This window comes from Podarcis tiliguerta (genome assembly GCF_965153285.1).
Source record: "Podarcis tiliguerta genome assembly, chromosome: 9".
NCBI classification, from domain to species: domain Eukaryota; kingdom Metazoa; phylum Chordata; class Lepidosauria; order Squamata; family Lacertidae; genus Podarcis; species Podarcis tiliguerta.
In genome coordinates this window covers 4,666,087-4,691,709 of record NC_139542.1, presented here as the reverse complement: position 1 = coordinate 4,691,709, position 25,623 = coordinate 4,666,087, and the positions used below count along the sequence as shown (strand labels likewise).

The window sequence follows — 25,623 nt, the reverse complement described above, 5'->3', positions numbered from 1 at the left end:
ACATTATCGTGTTTACAAGGAGAAGTCACCACAAGGTGACCGTATCTGTAGTTCTTCTGGTGGAAGTGGTGGCTGGTGCCCATTGGGAACGAAAGGGCGAAAGCTCAACAGTGGGTGAACCCAATGCCAAGCACATCCAACTCACTATAGTTTCGTTCCCATTATACCACTGGAAAGTGACCCAACCAATCTTGGGAAGTGTGGTTCGTTGAGGATGCTGTTGTTAGGAGACCCCATTCCCCTCATAGAACTAAAATTCCCAGAGTTCCCTGAGCAGAGGGATCGATTGCTAAGTCACTCTGGGAATTGTAGCTCAAGGCATTTTGCAGCCCAGGGCCAAGTCGACACCTCCTGCCATTTGATGTACAAAAGCAACCAGCCTGGCAGAATGCCTCTTACTTTGCCACTGGTAATGGAGCGGAGGAGGACTCTTACCCTGAGGTCAGGAGCCTAGCCTAAGGGGCACACACGGCCCTGTCCACCCACCTGCCTTTCAGCATTGGCCGCCTGAGGCAGCTGCTTCACTCTGCCTCATGGTAGCGCCAGCCACAGACCTCCTGGATTGGTTTGGAAGCAAGAGGGCAGGCAGGTGGGAGCTGGCTGAGGACAGACTGTAGCTCAGGCGTCTCCAAACTCGGCCCTCCAGAGTTTTGGGACTACAACTCTCAAGTTTCAGGATGCCTGCTGTAGCTGGTGGGGCAGGACCCCATTTGCTCCCATGGACCAGCCACTGGGGCATTCAGCACAGTGAGGAAGGAGAGAAATGGAGATCTCTTTCCAGGGCTTCCTTGTCTCATCTCCTCCTTAAGCTCTCTACCTCTCTTTCAAATCAGAACCAGTGAAGGTGGTGAAGGTCCTGTGTGAGTGTCTGGAGGCGATTGGAGGATGGATGGCGGCTAATGGATTGAAGTTGAATCCTGACAAGACAGAAGTACTGTTCTTGGGGGACAGGAGGTGGACTGGTGTAGAGGACTCCCTGGTCCTGAATGGGGTAACTGTGCCCCTGAAGGACCAGGTACGCAGCCTGGGAGTCATTCTGGACTCACAGCTGTCCATGGAGGCGCAGGTCAATTCTGTGTCCAGGGCAGCTGTCTCCCAGCTCCATCTGGTATGCAGGCTGAGACCCTACCTGCCCGCAGACCATCTGGCCAGAGTGGTGCATGCTCTGGTTATCTCCCTCTTGGACTATAGCAATGCGCTCTATGTGGGACTACCTTTGAAGGTGACCCAGAAACTACAACTAATCCAGAATGCGGCAGCTAGACTGGTGACTGGGAGCGGCTGCTGAGACCACAAAACACCGGTCTTGAAAGACCTACACTGGCTCCCAGTACGTTTCCGAGCACAATTCAAAATGTTGGTGCTGACCTTGAAAGCCCTAAACGGTCTCGGTCCAGTATACCTGAAGGAGCGTCTCCACCCCATCATTTTACCCGGACAATGAGGTCCAGTGCCGAGGGCCTTCTGGTGGTTCCCTCACTGTGAGCCAGGTTACAGGGAACCAGACAGAGGGCCTTCTTGATAGTGGCACCCGCCCTGTGGAATGCCCTCCCACAAGATGTCAAAGAGAAGAACAACTACCAGACGTTTAGAAGACATCTGAAGGCAGCCCTGTTTAGGGAAGCTTTTAATTTTAATATTGTATTTTAATATTGTGTTGGAAGCTGCCCAGAGTGGCTGGGGAATAAATTATTTATTTATTTATTTATCATCATCATCATCATCCCTCTCCCTCCTTGCCCCAAGTGCAGCTGGATCACTGGTCTATTCAGTGCACCTGCAAGCCTTGCCATGTATGCCCTTATGGGGCAAGGTCCACTGCCTTGGGATACTCTGTTCCTGCAAATCCATTGACACATGATGAGACAAGAGCTTTTTCTACTGGAAAGCAAACTGGGCCTTCTCAATGGCAGTGTCTCTATTTCACTATAAGGGGACACGTTCTCAAGACCTGAGTAGTCACCAAAAGAATTACGGGGACATCTCACTTTACAGAGACAGATTCCTGTTTGTTCAGTTAAAAGATGCCTGTGGAAACTCAATCTCAGAAAAATAAACACCTAGTTTTATTGCTTTAGGATGGGAAGGGAAATGGAGAGAAAAGTGAGAGTTTCGGGAAAGGCAAAGGGATTATAGAATCATAGAATCATAGAGTTGGAAGAGACCACAAGGGCCATCGAGTCCAACCCCCTGCCAAGCAGGAAACACCATCAGAGCACTCCTGACATATGGTTGTCAAGCCTCTGCTTAAAGACCTCCAAAGAAGGAGACTCCACCACACTCCTTGGCAGCAAATTCCACTGTCAAACAGCTCTTACTGTCAGGAAGTTCTTCCTAATGTTTAGGTGGAATCTTCTTTCTTGTAGTTTGGATCCATTGCTCCATGTCCGCTTCTCTGGAGCAGCAGAAAACAACCTTTCTCCCTCCTCTATGTGACATCCTTTTATATATTTGAACATGGCTATCATATCACCCCTTAACCTCCTCTTCTCCAGGCTAAACATGCCCAGCTCCCTTAGCCGTTCCTCATAAGGCATCGTTTCCAGGCCTTTGACCATTTTGGTTGCCCTCCTCTGGACACGTTCCAGTTTGTCAGTGTCCTTCTTGAACTGTGGTGCCCAGAACTGGACACAGTACTCCACAGTACTTCGGATTAGACGAAAGGGAAAAGGTTGCAGTTAAAACCATGAAGATGAAACTTCAGGGGCTTCTGGGAGATCTGTTCATTGAGCATTCATCCTGCTCTGATCTTTGAGTGGGCTGCCGGACCCCACCCCAGGTTGCGGGAGCAACATTGCTGCTGCTGGAACCTTCCTGTTACCCTGTGCCTGACCTTGCCTGGTTTCCTGCCTTGGCCCTGTTGGACTGACTCCTAGCAGAACCCTTGGATTTGGGACCGGACCTGGACCACGTTGCTCAGGTTACCCCCAGGTCCAGCACACCTGGAGGAAGCAGGTGCCCACACAGTTCTGATCTCCAGCAGAAGAGGGTGGAGAGGCGTTTGGGGACTATTTGGAAGAGCTTCTGATCTGAAGGGCTTTCAGAGAACATTCCTCTGTTCGAAGGTCTCCTCTGTGTGGGGGCACAGGTCTGGCTGAAGAAGATATGAAAAGCCTGCTGGGTCAGGACAAAGGTGGCCCATCTTTCCCAGCATTCTGTTCTCACAGTGGCTGACCAGTTGACCCAAGGGGGAGCCAAATAGCAGGACCCAAGCATAGAAGCCCTCTCCCATCCTCAGGTTTCCAGTAGCCAGTATTCAGAAGCATTGCTGCCTCCATCTTTTGTAAAGACTGTGGAGAGAATAATTGGGTGCACTCTTCCCACCTTGGATCAAATCTATGCTTCCAGGTGCCATAAGAAAGCTGCAGAGATAGCGCAGGATAGTGCGCACCCCGGAAATGATCTCTTTCAGCTTCTGCCTTCTGGAGGAAGGTACAGGGTTATAAAGACTAGGACTAGCTGCCTGAGAAACAGTTTCTATCCAAATGCGATTTTGGTTTTAAACGCAGTGTAAGGTAGTCTCTATGGAACGTGGGTGGCGCTGTGGGTTAAACCATAGAGCCTAGGACTTGCTGATCAGAAGGTTGGCAGTTCGAATCCCCACGAACGGGGTGAGCTCCTGTTTTTCGGCCCCTGCTCCTGCCAACCTAGCAGTTCGAAAGCACATCAAAGTGCAAGTAGATAAATAGGTAACGCTCCAGTGGGGAGGTAAACGGCGTTTCCGTGCGCTGCTCTGGTTCGCCAGAAGCGGCTTAGTCATGCTGGCCACATGACCTGGCAGTTGTACGCCGGCTCCCTTGGCCAATAAAGTGAGATGAGCGCTGCAACCCCAGAGTCTGCCACGACTGGACCTAATGGTCAGGGGTCCCTTTACCTTTTAGTCTCTATGGGAGTATATTGTATTCAGTTATGGGGTATCAGTTTTTAGGGGGCTAACCAGGCTGGTTTGTTGGTTTCTGAATGTCTGATGTAGATTTTTCAATTCCGTTGTTCTGTATGGGACAATGGCAATAAAGATTACGGTATCTTATCGTACCGTATCTGTGGTGGCAGAGCATGGCAATTGTGGCTAACAGCCATTGGCCACATTTTCCTCCATGCATTTCTCTAACACTCTTTCAAAGACGACTAAGATGGCGGCCACCAGTACCTCCTTAAACATAAGCAACCATCAAAACTGTGAGCTGGAGGGGCCTCGAGGTTGCCCATGAATGGTTAGCGGCACCTGATCAGAAGTCCGAGCAAGCACAGATGTCCACCTGGTGTCTTCCCCGAATTGCATTTTTAAAAATTTGAATTATAGCAATTCTTTCCAAATTTGCATCTATTACATGTAAATCCCCACCTGTCCATTGTAATCAAATGGAAGCCATCTATTTATTTGGCAATGCATAGCTAACCGTCCTAGAAAATATGGTTTTGGGTTGTTGTTTTTAAAGAAACTAAAAGTGGCGATTTCTAAGCGTCAAAATTTGGTGCCCACGACCAGATTCTGCAGTGAATTCACTGGCCATAGACGCAGAAAGCAAAGATGTGGGTGGGGGAAGAGGAACTCCCACATCACTGAAATCGCTGCCTCTTGTTCACCTGGCACTGAAAAAATATCCCCTGTTCTGACATGGGAAGTAAGAAGAGTTCTGCCTTGTTTTCTTTCTTCCTGGTTTTCGGAGAGGTTCTCCTTTGCAGGCAAAATGTTTTGCCCTCCCGCACGTCATTAAAAAGGGGAAGGGGAGGTCACTGGCCCCCAGACAAGAGAGAGGCCAGCGGTATTTATTCCGTCTCCCAGGAGGAGAGACCAGCTGCCCCCTCCATCGCCACCGAAGTTTGGAATATCTCATGCAGGGCGTCAATGAGGAGATGGAAAAGCAAAGCAGGCAGGGGGAGATGGAGGGAAGGAAAACAAAGCAGAGATGCCTGCCAAGCTCAGGCCACCAAATCAGTCAAAAGAAAGCTCAGCTGTTCTGTCAGCCACTTCCATAAGACGTGGTAAGTGCAGAGGAGGCTCCCACTGAGAGGGCAAGCCATTACTGATTTCCCGCAAAATGGACATCAAGCGAATGGGCAGGATCAGAGAAGGGGGTCTGTATTAAGGGGGTCCCGGGTCTCACCCTCGGGAAGTGAGAATCCACCCATTTCGGTCTCTCTGTTTCTCCTTTTTCAAGTCTAAAATTCAGTTCGGTTTGTGATTTTATTCAAAAAAAGGCTCATGAAGATCTACCAACATTTTTGTGTGAATTTTTCCTGCTCTCTCTCCCCCTCCCTCTCTCCCTCTCCTCTCTCTCTCTCTCTCTCTCTCTCTCTCTCTCTCTCTCTCTCTCTCTTCTATTTCTATCTCCACATCTTTCTTACAAGGAGTTCAAGGCGGTGACTGCTTTTAATGAAAGGGCTGGCCCTGGGCTGTTTTCATTGTAATTATCTGTATGTTTTTGACAGGGAGGGAGGGAGAGAATTTTAACGCTATACATGTTTAATTGCTTTTTAATTACCCCCCCCCTATGTTTTTAGCTGCTCTTATTTTTACCTGTATGCAGCCTTGAGTCACTATGAAGGAAAATGGAGAGGTATAAATAATATATATATATATATATATATATATATATTTGCTTTCGTAGATTTTCACGGGTACAGGAATGCAGGTTTTGGTGTCCTCGGGTGTCTTCCCGTGTAAAAGTTGGGGTGTCTAGGCGACGTTTCGACGAGGTCTCACTCGTCATCTTCAGGCTGGTGCTTTCGGCTTCTTGTTACTGGAACAGAGCAGGATCTCAGTGTTTGAGTTCCTATATATAATATAACACACAGTTCTCCCCCTCTTTGTTTCATCCTCACAACAAGCCTGCGAGGGAGGTTAGGCTGGGAGGCACTGACTGGCCAAGATCCCCCAGTGAGCTTCATGGTCGAGCCAGGATTCAAACCCTGGCCTCCCAGGTCCTTGTCCAACGCTCTAACCACCACACCAAACTGGCTTTCAATATATACACTGGCATGCAACTTTGAACAAATTTGCAAAGTGATTCCCAGCAATATCCAGCATGTTTTAATTTCCCTAAGACATGCATTTTTTACGCCCACTTTACCCCAATGCATGCATGTTTTTCTAGGCGTTACTCAGCTGGGTAACTGCAGCACAAAATTTCGAGCAGTGCAAATTTTGAACGAATTTCGGCTCACATGCCATTTGAGAAAGTACAAAGCAGGTGGGTTCACTTTCCAATGAAAACTGGACTGAATTTCTTCCCACATCCCTAATCTTCCATTGCCCCACCCATAGCAGAGACTCCATCTGCACAGAACAGGCCACCCACTGCCAGTCGGAAAGATTATGTTTTCTACCGGCTAAACTGCTGCTCCCCACTCCCTGAAGACTCCAGCAACAACCTCTGGGTGGAAGAGATGGTGATTTTACTATGTGGTCCTCTCAACAACCCTGTGAGGTTCGCTAGCTGGTCCAAAGATGCATGCTACCTCTATATCCTGGGCTCTCCAGCCCAAGTTCACTCTGCTGTCTTCCACTTGGCTCTTGATGGATGTTTGAGCTGGCAGATGAAAGACGCTTTTTGTAACGAAGCTGCCAAACCTTGTAAATAATTAGACAGTCAGGACGACAAATCAAGCCTCCTCGTAATTCCTGGGTGTATAACGAGCCCTGATGCGCTGAAATGTTCATAAATGAATGTGAAGTTTAGTATGAGTTAGTCTCCGCACCTTTATCTTCTACCTCTGCAGTCGTAAGGATGTTGGAAGCAGCCTTGGACCAGGCCAGACTCTTCTACCCATGTAATGTCTACTCTGAGTGTCAGCAGCCCTCCAGGGTCTCTGGCAGGCAGAGATCTTTCCCATCGGGTGCAGCACCAGAAATCCTTTCGACCAGAGGTGTCAGGGAGGTGCAAAGGCCCCAGTTGCTGGGAATCACAATCTGCTATTGCACAAAAAGTCATACTTGTGGCTTCCCATAAAGAGCATCTCATTGGCCACTCCCAGGCCACATCTCTCACTGACGCTGCTTCACCCCCCCCAAGTGTTTCTGTCTGGAATGAATGCGCCCTTGAACCCCAACACTGCCTCTTGCTTGTCTGAATGTGGAATGGATGGGCAAACTAGCCAGCTGTAGAAAAGCATGATGTACCTCTCTTGCTCCACCCATTTTTGCTCCTTGCCCTGTCCCCACATGGCCCTCAGGAAGTAACCCAGAAGGGAATGGGCTGATCAAGTTTCCCCATCCCTGCTCTAAGGGGATAGGGCTTTATTACTGTGGTGCCACTGCAGAGAAGACCCTGCATCAAGTCCCTATCAAACAAACTGCATTCATCAATGCGACTGAAAGCTGGGGTCTCCCACTCTCTGCTGAACTTAGGGTGTTCAAAGGGGAGCGCCATTCACTGCCAATGTCAAGCCAGATTCCCCAATGGGTTTAAATGTGTGTCGTTTAACCGGCACATCAGATCCTAGGTGCCTTTTGGCGATGCAAACAGCCTGGTTGAGTTCACAGCCCGAGAAGCTCTGACATCGTGCTGGGAAACTTGACCACACACAGGAAAAATGTTCCAGTGAACGATGCATCTCAGAGTGAAGGAGGCTCTTGGCTTGCCTCCTTGCTTGGAGGACAGGGCTGAGCAGAGAAGACCCACCAGGGGGTCTTTATGACATAAATCTTGACAATTCCATTCATCTGGGCCATTTCAAACCTCGCCTTGCCAAGACTGCTCCTCAGGGGGCTGTGGGATGTGAAAGATGAGCAGGAGACGAGAACCAAACCCTGAGGAGAAGTACCGAGACACCCGGAACACTTTCCCAACATCAATAAGTGGGCTTCAAAGCGCCGGCGATTCGGCGGCCCTCCTTCTGACGCACGCACCCATGCCGGGGTGTAAAAGGATACCGCCGGAGTCCCGTTGGAACGGCCCAAATGGCGCAGGTACGGCTAAGCCAGACGTTTTTGTCAGCGGGCCTCGATAAATCAAGGATAAAATACAACTGTTTTTACAGCATCGCTCACACAGCCTGCGTCCCGGAAGGCTTTTAGAAAGATGAATTATACAGTTACAGGGTTATGGTATGTAACAAACGACAGCCCAGGGAGAGAGAGGAGCGATGGAGAGGAAAAGAGTTTCTTTTCTTTCTTTTTTTCCTAAAGGGGTCTGGGAAGGGACATAAAACAAGGAGGGGCAGGAGGAGAAGGAATTATTTGTGGAGAGGAAAAAAGCACTACAGAAGAAATGTCAACAACAACAACAACACAATTTTTAAATGGAGGATTTCTTCTGAATCCTCAAAGCACTACCCATGACAGCAAATGTTCTGGAGTAGCTAAGAGGTGGAACTCACAGTGATGGCCACCAACCTAGATGGCTTTAGATCAGGGGTCAGCAAACTTTTTCAGCAGGGGGCCGGTCCACTTTCCCTCAGACCTTGTGGGGGGCTGGACTATATTTTTTTTTGGGGGGGAATGAACAAATTCCTATGCCCCACAAATAACCCAGAGATGCATTTTAAATAAAAGCACACATTCTACTCATGTAAAAACACCAGGCAGACCCCACAAATAACCCAGAGATGCATTTTAAATAAAAGGACACGTTCTACTCAGGTAAAAACATGCTTATCCCTGGACCATCTGTGGGCAGGATTGAGAAGCCGATTGGGTCGCATCTGGCCCCCGGGTCTAAGTTTGCCTACCCTTGCTTTAGATGGATTATAAAAAATCACAGAGGAGTGGGCTATCAATGGCTACTAGCTATGGTGGTCCTGCTCTGCCTTCACTGCTGGAGGCAGCAATGTTCCTGAATATCCACTGCTAGAAGCCACAGTCCTTTTGCTTGAATTCTGCCTGTGGGTTTCCCAAAGGCGTCTCGTTGGGAACAGTATGCTAGATAAATGGGCCACCAGCCTGATCCAGCAGGCTCTTCTTATGTCATAAGGACTAAAACGGTTTGAACTGGAATACTTCACAGGCCTGTTAAGTATAATTGTTTAATTCACACTGAAATGGAGAATGCCTGTGTGTATTGCTGAAAGGGTTAAACCAGAAAATCCCATTGAAGCTAAAGAAGAGCAAAAAGAGCTCTCTAAGCAGGTTGATAAGTAACTGTTATTGTTCTCTGATAGCTTAGCACAGTTGTGTTTAACCTTAGATCACATGGGAGGCTATTGAACTGCAAATCGCCATCTTGGGGACTTGGTCTTTGGGTCTTTTGTTCCCAGGCTCCGTTGGAGAAGGATGTGAAAATAACTAACCTCAAGGAGCTCAACAGCCTGAGGGTGCAATGAAGGCTAATGGAACCTGTGGAAGAGAGAGAGCTCTGTTTATCAGCTCTGATTATAAGTTATTTTATTTTTAAGAAGACGAACCTATGCCTTGAACAGGCATGTGCCTTACGGAATTATTTGGATGTGTCTTTGATTGTTTTGTACCTGTTTGGAAGAAGGTTCTGCAAGTAAAGTTCTGAATAACACTTACAGGTCTGGAAAAAGTTTTATTCCAAAAGGAGTCAGTTTTTGTGCATCCAGTTGCTTCATGCTGTGAAATATTAATATCTGCACTAAGGTCCACATATGAGATACTGCTATGTATTGAGCCAGGGACATTGTGCATGCAAAGTTGGTGCTCTCTCACTGAGCTATGGCCCTTCCTCAATGGAGAGAGCAGGAACGTGTTCCCTGGACTCATCCCTCCACCGTGTAACTCTGGCTGATCCTGCAGACCTTGGCTTGCCAAGAGCTGAAAGCCTTTCCTACTGATAGAGGTGCCCCATGTGGTCTAGAAATTTTCCCGGGATGTAAATCACGCAGACCATTTATTTATTTGACAAACTTGTGAGATCGTTTTTCAAGAAAAATAAATCTTCCCGATGAAATACACACTTTGGGGGCGGGGGGGAAGGAAAATCAGATTAACACCAGCTAAAAAGCACCATTTCACAACAGAATGCAACTTAAAAACACCAACACAAAAGTTGCAATAGCTCAGCATAAACACAACTCTACCAAAATCAAAACTTAGCACTACTTTTGTAAGACAGATCAGATCAGCCGCGGACAATCGACAAGAGAAGATGGGTCTTCAAGGCCCATTTGAAAGTACCAATGGCTGGCACTCACCTAACATCACATGAAATGGAGACCCATGAGTGTGGGGCTGCCAACAAGCCAATTTCTATGCAGTCACCAGCCTGGTTGCCTTATCAGGCGGGCATTTAACATAAGAACATAAGACAAGTCTGCTAGATCAGAACCCACCCTTCTCCCTCTTGCGTGATGGTAATTGTTTGGGGGGAAAGGATGAGGGGCTGCTCATCAGATTTGCAGATGATGCTAAACTGAGAAGGATAGCTAATGCCATGCAGAAGATAGAATCAGAATTCAATATGACTTTTACAGATTGGAGAACTGAGCCCAAACTAACAAAATTAATTTCAGTAGGGACAAATGTCAGGTTCTGCATTTAGACAGGAAGAACCAGCTGCACCAATATAAGATGGGGGATACCTGGCTTACTAGGGACGCGGGTGGCGCTGTGGGTTAAACCACAGAGCCTAGGGCTTGCAGATCAGAAGGTCAGCGGTTCAAATCCCCACGACAGGGTGAGCTCCCATTGCTCGGTCCCTGCTCCTGCCAACCTAGCACTTCGAAAGCACGTCAAAGTGCAAGTAGATAAATAGGTACCGCTCTGGCGGGAAGGTAAACTGCGTTTCCATGCGCTGCTCTGGTTTGCCAGAAGCGGCTTAGTCATGCTGGCCACATGACCCGGAAGCTGTACACTGGCTCCCTCTGCCAATAAAGCGAGAGGAGCGCCGCAACCCCAGAGTCGGTCACGACTGGACCTAATGTTCAGGGGTCCCTTTACCTTTACCTTTACCTGGCTTACTAGCAGTACATGTGAAAAGGATCTGGGGGTCTTTGTAGGCCGCAAGCTGAACATGAGTCCACAGTGTGATGCAGCAACAAAAAAAGTTCACGCTATTCTAGGCTGCATCAACAGATGTCTAATGTCCAGATCAAGGGAAGTCATAGGACCACTCTATTCTGCCATGGTCAGAGCACACCTGGAATACTGTGTTAAGTTCTGGGCACCACAATTTAAAGAGGATGTTGACAAGCTGGAGTGTGAGCAGAGGAGAACGACTGAGATGAGCAAGGGTCTGGAAACCAAGCCTTATGAGGAACAATTGAAGGAGCTGGGTATGTTTAATCTGAAAAAGAAGAGACTGAGAAGAGATATGATAGAGGTGGATGCTGGTGACTGGTTTGGCCACACAGCACAGTGCCTCTGGGGTGCTACAGAGGGTGCTGCAACTATGTTGTAGAATGGAAGTTGAGAGGCGGGGGCAAGTTCATGAGTCAACAGGGTGATGCGGCAACCATAAAAAAGCTAACGCTATTCTAGGTTGCATCAGCAGAAATCTAGTGACAAGATCAAGGGAAGTCATAGTCCCGCTCTATTCTGCCTTGGTTAGAACACACTTGGAATACTGTGTCCAATTCTGCGCACCACAGTTTAATAAGGATGTTGACAATCTGGAAGGTGTGCAGAGGAGGGCAACCAAGATGATCCAGGGTCTGGAAACCACAGTTTGAGAAGCTGGAATGTCAGCAGCTGGGACATGTGTGGGTGATCAAGATGATCAAAGGTCTGGAAACCGAGCCTTATGAGGAACGGTTGAGGGAGTTGAGTATGTTTGGCTTGGAAAAGAGGAGACTGGGAGGTGATAGGATAGCTACCTTCAAATATCTTAAGGGTTGTCACATGGAAGATAGAGCAAGCTTGTTTTCTGCTGTTCTAGAAGGTAGGATGCGAAGCCATGGATTCAAATAACAAGAAAGGAGATTCTGACGAAACAGTAGGGAGACCTTTCTGATGGTAAGAGCTTTTCAACAGTGGGACAAACTACCTGAGAAGGTGGTGAACTCTCCTCCACTGGAGGTTTTTAAATCAAGTTTGTATGGCCATCTGCCAGGGTGTGCTTCCTGCGTTGTAAGAGATTAGGCTAGTTGATCTTTCAGGATCCCTTCCACGTCTCCAATTTTTTGATTCTGTAAGGATGCCTGAATAGGCCTTTCGCTTTTCCCTATTTTGTGGAAGCAGCAAGGAAGCAAAGGAGGATGATAAAAGCCTCAGAAGAATTGCCCAGCAGGTACAGCTGAGGAGGAAGCAGAGAAAGCCAGCTGTCAGAGGAAAATGCCGACGCTGGCCGCTGCGCGTCTTTCGCCATGGAAATTAGCAGCCTCTGCTACCTGTATAGATGCTAATTTGAGCTGGTACAAAACACATTGCAGCAAATCCATCCCTGCTTTCCCCCACCGCAACCCTGAGAAGCAAAGAGTAAACAAGAGCTGATCTCTCAATCCCTTCTCGTGGCACACAAGTCTTTATTATGGGAGAAGGAGAGCAGTTTGTTGTTTTAAAAAGCGTATTATAATTGGACACGGCGATGTCAGGGGCACAAATTAAATGTAATAGGAAATGAAAATAAAGAGAGGAGGGTTTGCAAACAAGGCTGCTGCTGCTGCTGCTATTACGAGGCGGGCCGTGATATATGTCAGAGCATCTGTCTGCCTTGGGGAGACCTGAGGGCAGAACGACACGTTACCAAGGACACAGAGTTGGAGCTTAAAATGGTAGGCCTGAGGTGGGTCCCCCCAATTTCACGCTCTCCAAATTTCAGCTCATGCTGTGTCTTCTTTTTTTATATATAATTAATTTTTATTCAGTTTCCAATATACATTCCATCCATATTTAACATCCGCCTCTAACATAATAATCTTTTAGACTTCCCTCAGCCTATCTGACAATTTTCCATATTATCACTACTACTCACATTTCTTAAATTTATATTGCACTTTACCAATCTTAATCTTATCATATCTTTCAAGCAACATTTCAATCAATCATTTTCACAAAGCTTCTTTTAAAGCCTACAAGCGTTAGTTGCTCCTCACATACATTTTTGATATACTCTGTAAATTTATTCCAGTCCTCGGTGAATCTCTGATCGTGTTGGTTCCGAATTTTTCCCATCAATTTGTCCATTTCTGCATATTCCATCAGCTTCATTCTCCATTCTTCCCTAGTCGGCATTTCTTCCTGTTTCCATTTCTGGGCCATCAAAATTCTTGCTGCTGTCACTGCATACCTAAATAATTTCACATCATTCTTTTTAATTTCATTCCCTAATATTCCTAATAGAAATGCTTCATGCTGTGTCTTCTTGATGCTGCACCGCGGGAGCCCAAGACATTTTGGCGTCTGAGGTGGACCCCAAAATGGCGCCCGCCCCTGCCAGGGAAGAAGGGGTGAGTGAAGATCGACAACAGGAACTGCTGCCCCTGTGGAGACTGCCGCCTGAGGCAGCTGCTTCACCTTGTCTCATGGCTGAACCGGCCCTGGATGTCCGCTTCCTAAGTCCCGCCCAACACAATCTCATTGGTCACTGCGGGCAGGGGAAGGTGGGGAAATGGTAACAGTGGCAGGAAGAAGCAGATTGACAGATGCATGGCACCTGCCAGGAAGCTAGCACAGTGGCTCCGCCCCATCCTGTGAGTCATTTCTGACATCAGGATACAGGGCAGGACCAGCAATAGGCAGTTTGTTGATAAGATGGTGCCCTCCAGATTTCATGCATAGAAGCTGCCTGGAGTGGCAGGCAGATCTGTCAATCTGCCTCTTCACCCCTGAGGGCAGCAGTCTAGCTTAGGGGGCACCAGGTTATAACAACAACAACAACAACAACAACAACAACAACAACAACAACAACAACAACAACAACAACAACCATTATTATTTATTATTTGTACCCCACCCATCTGGCTGGGTTTCCCCAGCCGCTCTGGGCGGCTTCCAACAAAGATTAAAAATATATCAAAATGTCACACATTAAAAACTTCCCTGAACAGGGCTGCCTTCAGATGTCTTCTAAATGTCAGGTAGTTGTTTATCTCTTTGACATCTGATGGGAGGGTGTTCAACAAGCCCTCTGCCTGGTTCCCTGTAACCTCACTTCTCACAGTGAGGGAACTGCCAGAAGGCCCTCGGAGCTGGACCTCAGTGTCCGGGCAGAACGATGGGGGTGGAGACGCTCCTTCAGGTATACTGGACCGAGGCCATTTAGGGCTTTAAAGGTCAGCACCAACACTTTGAATTGTGCTCGGAAACGTACTGGGAGTCAATGTAGGTTGGCTGCCTATCCCAGGCTGTTCTGTCTACACAACACCTCACTGCCACTCCCCAGAACCTGCAGCCTGAGGCAGTCCCTTACTCCACCTAACAGTAGAACCGGCACTGTGTTACAGGATGCATTGCGGTAGGAATAAAGAATAAAGAATAAGAATAAAGCCACGCACTTTATTCTTTCCCACTGAAACCAATGATATTTCTTTTAACAATGCTTAGTTCTGACTGAATCATGCCCAGTGATTCATCAAATGAGCTTTTTTGAACAATCAATCAGTCCTGCACTTTCTTTCTTGGTCACTGCGGGTAGGGTAGTGGTGCCCAAAGCATATTTTCCTAATGGCAATTTATGATACCTAAACAGAGCCGGCATGATCAGTTGCAGTATAACCTCAGGTATCAGAAGCTGGGGTTGGGGAAAGATGCCCAGAGAGGACTCCTACTCTCTTGTCCAGTTAAGCTCCATTATACCTCTCCTCTGTGAATTTGTCATGTCCTTCTTAAAAGGCATTTAATTGGCCAGCATTCCATCTTGTGGCAAGGAGTTCCACACACTGAACTGTGCAAAGAGTTCCCTCTTCTTGTTTCCTCAACCTTAGGCCAGTCAATTTCTCTGTGTAGCCTTGAGTACCAAGATTTTCAGAGATGAAGAGAGAGGGGGAGAATGACAGAGAGTGGATGGGACCAATAAATGGGGGCAGGGAATGGTTGGAACCATGAAGATTTGGGCTGGCTCAGTCACAGACTTGGCAGCTGTCCAGGGCAGCATCACTTGAAGCACTGGGTTATTCCTGAATGAACCCACCTCAGAACCTTTTGCAACATTCAGCACTGAGAGACAGTATGGTGTAGTGGTTAGAGTGTCGGACTAGGACTGGGGAGACCTGGCTTCAAATCTTCACTAAGCTACGAAGCTCACTGGGTGACCTTGGGCCACTCTTACCGCTTCGCAGGGTCGTTGTGAGGATAAAATGAGGAGGAGGAGTTCTAGGTTTGAAACCTTGAGCTCCTTGGAGAAACGAAGGGATAGAAATGTGATAGATAATATAGATAAACATTCCCACTTCCCGAAAATGATGCATGAATCAAATCCTGGCTATTGCTTTAAAAATGCACTTCTCCAGATTTTGTGTTGCCGTTCTCCAACACCAAAAGCGAATAAATTAGATGAAAGCATTGCCGGAAATAACACAAACCATGCATTAGGTACGAGAAAATAGCTTGCAAAAATGGGCATATGATGTAAAACTCCACACACAAACGTGTGCATTTGCCAGGCTGGTGTAGCATCAGGCTAGGACCTGGGAGACCAGAGTTCGCATCCTCACTTATCCACAAGGCTCCCTGGGTGTGACTTAGGGCCAGTCACTGCCTCTCAGACTAATCTACCTCACAGGGATGTTGTGGGGATTAAATGGAGAGCAGGAGAACCACGTAATGCTCCTTGGCGGCAGCGGTGGCGGGGGTGGGGGGGGGGAGGCCAGATAAAAAGGCAATAAATGAAGATGAGAAGACATGCATCCTGAAATGCTGGCCAATTTGGATCAGGACTTAAAAAGAGAGAGCGCTTATGTGGAAGTGTGGCAAAATGAGTGTAAGACTGAAAAAAGGAGGGGGGGGGGGAATGAAATGGGATGGTTTGCTTATCCCTTTCCTGAACAGAGTCTCTGTGCAAAGAATCTGCTCCAGGCTGGGGTCTAAATGACTGGCTTCCATAATTTTTCCAAAGCTAGACTTGCTGCCCAGCTCAGCGAGAGAAGAAAACAAGCAAAACTGAAGTGGCCAGTTTCTTTCATCCCGACCCTTGAGTCAGCTTTGATGATTAAGGCTATGTGTCTGTCATCTGAGGTTCTTTAACCGTACAACGAGGTCATGGAATGATTGAGCCCAGAATCCAACCTCTCAAGGACCTTCACTTCATTTCCTTTGGTTTCGCGACAAATCCCTTGGTCTTTAGGATTGCAACGAGAAGCTTGAGGATATGACGGCGTGGCCTGATGGAAAGGTCAGGTGCTGGTTGTTAGGGGGAGGTCCCAGCTTCAGTCTTCAGGTAGGGCTGGGATAGTCTCCTTCCTCAAACCCTGGAGAGCTGCTGGCAGTCAGAGTAGACAATATTGAGCTACATGGACCGATGGTCTGACTCAGGGCAAGGGAGTGTCTTAGGTTCCTATGGTGTGTGTGTGTGTGTGTGTGTGTGTGTGTTTGTTTGTCTTTGTTTGGGAGGGTGATTTTATCAGAGCTTGCAATTGGGAAAGAAGGGTTCGGAGGGCATTTGAGCCTTCTGTGTCTCTTCTTAAGACCAGAAGCCAAATTCATCATGCCAGTCCACAAACTTGCAGATTTAAGGTTTAACTTACACAATCCATTTAGGTCGTGGGACCATCCAGCCTCTGTTTAAAAACCTCCAGTGAAGGAGAGTCCATCACTTTCTGAGGCAAGTCCATTCCACTGTAATGCAGTTCTGTATATTGTTTTCACTAAGATGCAATTTCTGCATGCATCTGGTTGCAGAACTGTGTTGCAAAATTCGGAAGAGTGCACATTTCAAAGGTGACCAGAGTTTCTTTTTTGTGTGTGTGTGTATTGATTCAGGAAGTGTGAATTTGGGGAGTTCACCCTAAAATGTGAACTAAACAAATTTCTCCCACATCCTTACAAAAACTCACTGAGTTACCTTGGACCTGTTTCCCTCTCCTCTCTGTCTTTCTGGATAATCCCCTGCTGCAAGGATAAAAGCGGGGGAAACCCATAGACATCTTTCTGAGCTCCATGGGGTTGGGGGCTAGAGAAGCAGAATACAAATCCAGTAAATAAAAAGCACAGTAAGGGGTGTGTGGGTGGAGCTGCCCGTCTCACTTTCTCTTGGTTTCCTATATTTTCAATCTTAAATTCAGTTCTCCAGATTTCCTCATCAGATATATATTCACCAGCATTTGGGTGCTATTTCCTCCTAATAGACACATGTTTGCAAGCCACTTTCCTATAAATGCACAATTTCTCCAAATACAATGCCTCCTAAGCATTGGTCTACTATGCATCTTTAAGTACACTTCACCCTGCACTTAGGTAGGTTCACTTCGAAATGTGACCTCAATGCAATTCCTCTCCTACCACCAGTGGCGTAGCGTGGGTTGTCAGCACCCGGGGCAAGGCAAGTAATTTGCGCCCCCTAACCCGTGGATTTGTGCCCCCTAACCCTAACCCCCAGATGTTGCACCCGGTGCGGCCGGCCCCCCCCTGCACCCCCCACGCTACGCCACTGCCTACCACTATTTGACAGGGGAGCGTGTGCAGGAGCGTCTGTGGTGCCCCAGAAGGAGAAAAGTCAGCCTCTCCCTTTCTTGTGGACACCAGTTCCAAGGTCTTCTTCTGGCACACACCACAATGCCACCTCATTGCGCTCCAGAGAAGATGCCCTTGTTACCTGTCCTGACCCATTTCACGCAGTTCAGTTTCCCATGCGCACAAGCAACCCCAGAGGTCTGTGTGAAAGGGTACATTTGCAGGGGCAGCTGCACATCTTCCAGAATCAATCAGATTTGTACAACAGCAGCTTAAGCTTATATCTTTCGGCACAGAGTGGGGAAGGAAGACTCTGAGCACCGATGAGCTCCACAACTCCGAAAGCTTCACGCCTGCTACAAAATCAGGTGCTCCCACATAAATACAGCAGCGGCCCATAGCTGTGTGAGGCCCCAACCCACGTTTGCTCACAAAAGGGTGGCATGGGAGAGCCTGGTAGTGTGGACTGGAGTTGGCTCAGTTTTGCAACGCAGCCCCCGGGGGAGAAGGTATTGTGTGTTTCTTTCAGCCTGTTCGCTTTGGAACATGCGGAGTCCTTCTGAGTGGCCATGAAAAAGTGAGGCCAGTCTAGAGAGTTCAGTGCAGGCAGTTTTAATTGAGTCAAGAGAATGTCTGATCAGATTAACTTGACCCATTACTTTGGTCAATACTGTTAAGTGATTCTGTAACTAGATCACTTTCCTCTTCCTGGATCTCCGAGCAAGGGAGAAAATCATTGTACAAAGAGAGAAGGGACCCTTTTTCTTGGTTGCACCAGCCGGAGAATAGTTACGGGTAAGCCAGACATGTACCAACAGACTAAAGGCTGCGATCCGAAGCATGCCAACTGCGAGGGAAGCTCAGTAGGAGCCAGTAGGATTTGCTTCCAAGTAGCAACCATATGCAAGCCCAGCTTGATTGCGATGGAACTTACCAATCGAATGTGCTTTTAGCATCCGAGGATGTTCAGATCCAGTCTAATGACATCACCCACCCCTCAAAAAAAGAAAAGACCATTTGCTTTGAAATGGCAATTAACTGCTACTAAGAAACATGCTAAGCTAGATTCCTCTCTCTCTCTCTCTCTCTCTCTCTCTCTCTCTCTCTCTCTCTCTCTCCATTTCCTTTAATTGTGGATCGCAGGCTTAGCAAAAGACCACCCCCCCAAACGCCAAACATGACCTCTCTCTTTCCCCCCAACGTGGAATGGTTTGGCTGAATTTGGGGGCGCATCCCCCAGACCACTTGACACCGATTAGCTGCCTCTCAACCCACTCACACTCTCCACGTTTTTTGCCCACATAGCCAGGGGAGCTGGCGAGGGGCAAAAGGGTGGATTTAGGGCGACCTTTTCCAGGAAAAGCATGCTTTTCGGGAAGCTGACATTTCGTATGTCCATAGGCAGTGTGGGATGGGGAGAGGGTCATGATGGATCCAGCCATTCGCGACGGAACAACGCGACCTCGCAAAGTCTGCTTTTGGCTTCCAGACCTCACATCTGGTCACTCACCCACCGCCTCTCAACTTATAGGCTTCCCCGCTGGGGTCAGCCCTGGCCGGTGGGGAGACAGACACCTCCGCGAGCAGCAAACGCTTCCTGGCAAATCTTTGAACCCGGCGCACAGCCGCGCATGCATGGAGACGAACCGCGCAGACCGCAGCCGACGACCCACAAATCTGGCGCTGAAAAGCCACTCCGAGGGAAGCCGGGCTTCTTCTCCACTCACCTGTCAGGATCAGCGTGAAAATGTACAAGATCCCCTTCATCCTGGGTTAGATCCCGGGCCCTTCTTCCCGTGTGGCAAAAGCTCAGGAGGAGGAGGAGGAGGAGGGAATCAAAAGAGGACAGTTCTTGACCCCTTCAATCCCAAACGCATAAGAATCCCCAAGCGCTTCGGGGGACCCAGCCTTGGTCCTGATGAGAGAGCATCTCTGCTGGACGGCTTAGCCCTTCAGTTCCTGCCAAGGTGGCTCAGGAAGGAGCGGATGGGCTTCTCCTGCTTCGCATATCCCTCTCTAACTTCGAGATCGAGTCAAGCGAGCGGGCTCCCCCCTCCCGTCTCCTTTGCAAACTTCTCGCACAGAGGAGAAAGGAAGAAAGGGGGAATGAAAGCCCTACGCACGCCACCCAGTTTGGGATTCAAGGCGGAGATCAGGTACCCTATCAGGTCAAGCAAACAGGACATCCATAGCTCCTGCAGTCCGTCTTGGGTTCGGTGCGCAAAAACAGGGAGTTGCGGGTGGGAAGCAAAGAGGCCAGCCTAATTTCGGCAGCTGGATGCACCGGCTTCTTCCTCCTCGCAGCTTTTCTCAGCTCTGTGCCTGCCTCTGCTCCGAAACGCTGCTTTCTCTCATCTGCCTGGTCAGGGAACAGCTGGAGCAGCCTTAAAGGGCCAGGAGCAGACAGAGCTTTCCAAAGGGACGAGGAGCGCCGCTCGCCGACCACCCTCCATCACCTCCCGCGCCCCCGCCACTCCTCGGACCTTCCTGCCGCGATTTGCTCCCGAGTCATTGGATAGGGACGGGCCAGGGTTTGTTCCAGAACAATGGGAGGCAGGGTAATCAGGAGCAGGGAAATCGAGGCTGTAAAGTTCAAGAGCGTTGCTGCTGGAGGAGGAGAAGGAGGGGAGTTGGAAAGGGGGGGGGGGGGGACGACGACGACGCTGGGTTTGCCAGAGCGGAATTTTAATCGGTTATGTACAGTTGCTGCTTGTAAAGAATAACATGAGAGGGTAGAGTCCCCCCTCCTTTTCTTTGTAGAGGTTCAGGAGGGCAACGGGTGCCCTTTTATAATGGTGCAGCCGATGCGAACATCATTATTGCCTTCCTTCATTTTCTGCCTACCTGTCACCAGTCAGTTCAGCTTTGGATCAGCCTTGGAAAGCGAAGCTGAAATGAACCGGTGCGGGGAGGGGCGGGGGCGGCGGCGGGAGGAGGTCTGAGGAACACTACGGAGCAAAATAATTGCATGCAAATTTTTCCCCGATTTGCATTTACATTATGCTAATTTGATTTTTTTTTTATTTCAAAAAAGCAATTCTCAGGGAATGGCCATTGTTGGGTTTTGAAATAAGGGCATATATAAGCAGGATTCGCTCTGGCTACTTGATGCTCCCACACTGATACCTTAAAAAGGAGCCCAGAAGACTCATGGCTTATGCTTTCTGCCTGGATGCCTCAAATCTGCATTTCAAAAACGAAAACTGAAGAGGTTCAATAGGAGGAAAAAGTTGTTCTGAAATATGTCTGCATTTTCAATGCATGGGGATATTTGGGATCATTCCCTTTGGGAGGGTCTCCCGAGGGTGGCATCCTGCACAGCCAGAAAGGATGCATAATTCTGCACTCCAGATTCCTACACGAAACCCTCTATGCCCAGCTCAGTAGTAGAGAGAGGAGAGCTTGTTTTCTCTCTGTGGATTTGTGGTGCCCCATTTCATTGACCATGACTGAGGCACACAAATTTATGTTCAGCTAATGACCATGCTGTCTTTGCAGAGGGGGTGGAGAGAGGAATTAGGGCATTCTAAATAAAACCCACAAGCTCACTTCTGAAACTCCTCAGTTTTAACTAAGCCATGCTCAGTCTAAACCACTGAACCTTTTGGGCTTGCCGATCAGAAGGTTGGCGGTTTGAATCCTTGCAATGGCGTGAGCTCCCATTGCTCTGTCCCAGCTCCTGCCAATCTAGCAGTTTGAAATCACACCAGCGCAAGTAGATAAATGGGTACCACTTCGACGGGAAGGTAAACAGTGTTTCTATGTGCTCTGGCTTCCGTCACGGTGTCCTGTTGCACCAGAAGTGGTTTAGTCCCGCTGGCCACATGATCTGGAAAGCTGTCTGTGGGCAAACGCCGGCTCCCTCGGCCTGAAAGCGAGATGAGCGCCACAACCCCATTGTCGCCTTTGACTGGACTTAACCCTCCATGGGTCCTTTATCTTTACCTTTACCTAAAAGTAAAGGTACCCCTGACCATTAGGTCCAGTTGCAGATGACTCTGGGGTTGGGCGCTCATCTCACTCTATAGGCCGAGGGAGCTGACGTTTGTCCACAGAAAGCTTCAGGGTCATGTGATCAGTTCTGGCAAACTAGAGCAGTGCACGGAAACACCATTTACCTTCCTGCCACAGTGGTACCTATTTATCTACTTGCACTTGATGTGCTTTCGAACTGCTAGGTTGGCAGGAGCTGGGACCGAACAACGGGAGCTCACCCCATTGCGGGGATTCGAACCGCTGACCTTCTGATTGGCAAGCCCTAGGCTCTGCGGTTTAGACCACAGTGCAAATAGTAGCTTAGGGGTCTGTTCCCAAAAGGTGAGGGGGTGAAGCTCTATGCCCCCATCTCTTGTCATTTGAACACTGGCTTACTCAATTGGAGTCTCCTGGCTCTGGTTCTCAGGTGGTTTTAAAAGAAGAATCCATTGGCTATTAGTAATGACGGCTCTATGCTCTGCTGTCACAGCTGGAGAGAGCAATGCTTCTGAAAACCAGTGGCTGCAAACCACAGGAGGGGAGAGGGCTGTTGTATTCAGGTCCTGGTTGAAGGTTTCCCATAATGGGCATCTGCTTGGCCTCTGTGAAAAGAGGATGCTGAACTAGATGAGACCTTGGCCTGACCCAGCAGACCCTTTTTATGTTCCTGTGCCCAGGAATTGGGTGTACAGCCTGTTTTGGGATGAGTTCCAGCCTGCCACTTCGAGTCTCAAGTGCTTTCTATGGCTAGGGGTGATTCTGCCCAGTTTAGGCTGATTTGCCAGCTGTCATTGTTCCTGGGCCAGCATAGCGTGGCCTCAGTTTATCTCAAGGGTGTGGATTGCAGGTGCTTCAAATGGCCCAGTAATTAGTATCGTAGAATTGTAGACTTGGAAGACATCTCCAAAGGTCATCTAGTCCAGCCCCTGCAATGCAGGAATCTCAGCTAAAGCATCCAGGACAGATGGCAAGCCAACCACTGCTTAAAAGCTTTCAAGGAAAGGAGAGTCGGAAACCTTCCGAGGGTGACCGTAATAATAATAATAATAATGACTGGACCTAATGGCCAGGGCTCCCTTTACCTTTACCTTATTCAGATGGACATTGTCGCAGTCATGGACACTGACAAACTGGAACGTGTCCAGAGGAGGGCAACCAAAATGGTCAAAGGCCTGGAAACAATGCCTTATGAGGAACGGCTAAGGGAGCTGGGCATGTTTAGCCTGGAGAAGAGGAGGTTAAGGGGTGATATGATAGCCATGTTCAAATATATAAAAGGATGTCACATCAAGGAGGAGGGAGAAAGGTTGTTTTCTGCTGCTCCAGAGAAGCGGACACGGAGCAATGGATCCAAACTACAAGAAAGAAGATTCCACCTAAACATTCGGAAGAACTTCCTGACAGTAAGAGCTGTTTGACAGTGGAATTTGCTGCCAAGGTGTGTGGTGGAGTCTCCTTCTTTGGAGGTCTTTAAGCAGAGGCTTGACAACCATATGTCAGGAGTGCTCTGATGGTGGTTCCTGCTTGGCAGGGAGTTGGACTCGATGGCCCTTGTGGTCTCTTCCAACTCTATGATTCTATGATTCTATGGGACAGGAAACAATGTGGAAGGACAAGTCCACCACCATAAGGAACAGATGGAACCCTTATCTTCAGTGGAGAAAAACTACTGGAACAAAAGACATTCGGTGGAAACTAAAGACACTATGCCCATGGCTGAGGATAATAGTTTGAACCCTTCCAATGGATATGGGGGTGGGGGTGGGAAGGGAGGGAAAGGAAAAAATTGTATGGGAAAGTTAAAATTCGAAGGAGATAATATAATGTATGTAAAAATCCCGAACTCGATTAAAACTTCAAAAAAACAAAACAAAACAAAACTGATGACACCAAGGTTGCAGGTTCGATCCCTGTATGGGACAGCTGTGTATTCCTTCATTGCAGGGGGTTGGACTAGATGATCCTCAGGGTCCCTTCCAGCTCCATGATTCCATGCCATGCACAAATTAATAGCGTTCTTTCTCAATCCTGCTGAATATCAGTTGTGGGCAGCATTCTGTGCAAGGTTGTCCAGAAACAGAATTTGCAGCTTGATCGATTGCACGCTTGCACAGTGCCCTTCGCTATCGGATTCGCAGTTCAGAATAAAATACAAACGCCAATAAAGTCAATGCAGCAAAATCAATACAATGCAGGAAGACAAACCGATCTCCATAAAGCCAGCAGTAAAGCAGGAATTAAAAGAGGCAAAGATACAAAACTTTAAAAGCCCGGCACTGAAATGATGATGGAGGAAGTGAACAGAGAGAAGTTTTTCTTACACTCCCGTAAGACTAGAACTCATGGGCATCCAAATGTAATATCCAATGTTGGAAAATTCGGGACTGGTAAAAGTGAATGGGCGACTTCTTCACACAACACAGGTTTAAGCTAAGAAATTTACACTCTCAAGACGTAACAGTAGCCACTAACCTGGCTTTAAAAATGGGTTAGACTATGAGTAGGCAAACTAAGGCCAGGGGCTGGATCTGGCCCAATTGCCTTCTAAATCTGGCCTGCGGACAGTCCAGGAATCAACATGTTTTTACATGAGTAGAATGTGTGCTTTTACTTTAAATGCATCTCTGGGTTATTTGTGGGGCATAGGAATTTGTTCACACCCCTGCCCAATATATTCCGGCCCCCCACAAGCTCTGAGGGACAGTGGACCGGCCCCCTGCTGAAAAAGTTTCCTGAACTTGCTGGGACAAATTCATGGAGGAGAGGGCTACCAATGACTTCTAGCCACATGACCCGGAAGCTGTCTGCGGACAAACGCCGGCTCCCTCGGCCAGTAAAGCGAGATGAGCACCACAACCCCAGAGTCATCCGCGACTGGACTTAATGGTCAGGGGTCCCTTTACCTTTATGCATGCAAACACAAACACACTGTTGCTAAATTTGCATTCTAGGCAGGTGGAAAAGGTAGTAGCTCACCTGTCTTGGTATGTAAGGCTCACCAGAAGGGGGTGCTAGTTCACTGCTACATTCCCCCCCCCCCCAAAACCGCATTATTATCCCTGGGACAAACAGGGTTGAAGTATTAAACCAACTAGCACCTAATTCAGGGGGGGGGGGGGATCTGGATAGGAGGATTTCAGGCCTCTGATCTGCAGAGGGTCCCAGGTTCAATGCCTGACAGCATCCTCAGGCATGGGTGTGAATGTCACGTAACTGAATCCTTGACTGCTGCCAGTCAGAGTAGACAGTACTGAAGTAGATGGGGTTTGGCATAAGGTAGTTTCTTATCTTCTGAGAGCTCCCTATGGATAAATTTCTTTTTGTGGGCATATGAGAAACTTGATTGATAGATGTGCTTTCACCACCGTTGTCATTTTGGGAGACATTGCTGGCAAATTGGATGTTTTGTTAACGCAAACATTTTCGATGCTTATTACATTGTGTGTGTGTGTGTTGAGTTTGATTTGGGGGGCACCCTATCTTCTTATTATGGGATTTTTTCTTTTTTACATTATGTTCACCGTAATGGAATATCTTATTAGAAGACATGTTATTATTTTCTACTCTAGCACTTGTAAGCCATTAGTGCCAAATAGTAGAAAGAGCAGGCTAGGATTTTTATAAGTAAATAAACACAAATGCTTTTTAATATTTAGGAAATGTGTGGCTGTTTTGTTTGTTACCACTGTCAGCCTACGCCTCCTAACTGTTCCAGGAGAGCTGTGGGCAGGAGAGATATTTCTGGTAAGCTGATAGAGGTGGAAGGAACCACTAGAGCTTTTACCTTCGAGAGAAAACTCCCCATGCCCCAAATGGACCCATTCCAACTCTGAGTTTATTATTCCTAGGAGCAGCAGCAGCAAGGGAAAGGATTCTCTCAACATGCAGCTTCAGGTCATTGTGACATCAGCAACCGGGAGACTGTTTGGTTTCATTACATCTATTTAAATATCTACCATTTTCACAAAGTATATCAACGCAGCTTACAACGTGACAACCTATAACTATAATCTTTTAATTGCATTTCAGTTTTCTCCAGGCTAAACATACCCAAGAAACCTCAAGAAATATCCTCGCTGAAGAAAGTTTGGAACAGGGGTGGAGGACAGGAGTCAGATGCAGGCCGACAAAAAAGTTAACTCTTTATTCGAGGAAAAGGCGTACAACTCAGCAACACTTCCCAGCCGCTCTTGCCGCTGTGG

The 25,623-nt window shown here is 47.9% G+C and overlaps 1 protein-coding gene across 1 annotated transcript in view; it reads right to left on the bottom strand.

The window, feature by feature from the left end:
• The window catches only part of GFRA4 (GDNF family receptor alpha 4), a 126,632-nt gene extending 106,567 nt beyond the window's left edge, over positions 1-20,065 (bottom strand). The window contains exon 1 of the mRNA XM_083398529.1: positions 19,174-20,065. Coding sequence (XP_083254655.1) covers positions 19,174-19,213 — 40 coding nt within the window. The 5' untranslated portion in view covers positions 19,214-20,065. The remainder of the gene's footprint in view (positions 1-19,173) is intronic.
• Between the last annotated feature and the right edge of the window lie 5,558 nt (positions 20,066-25,623).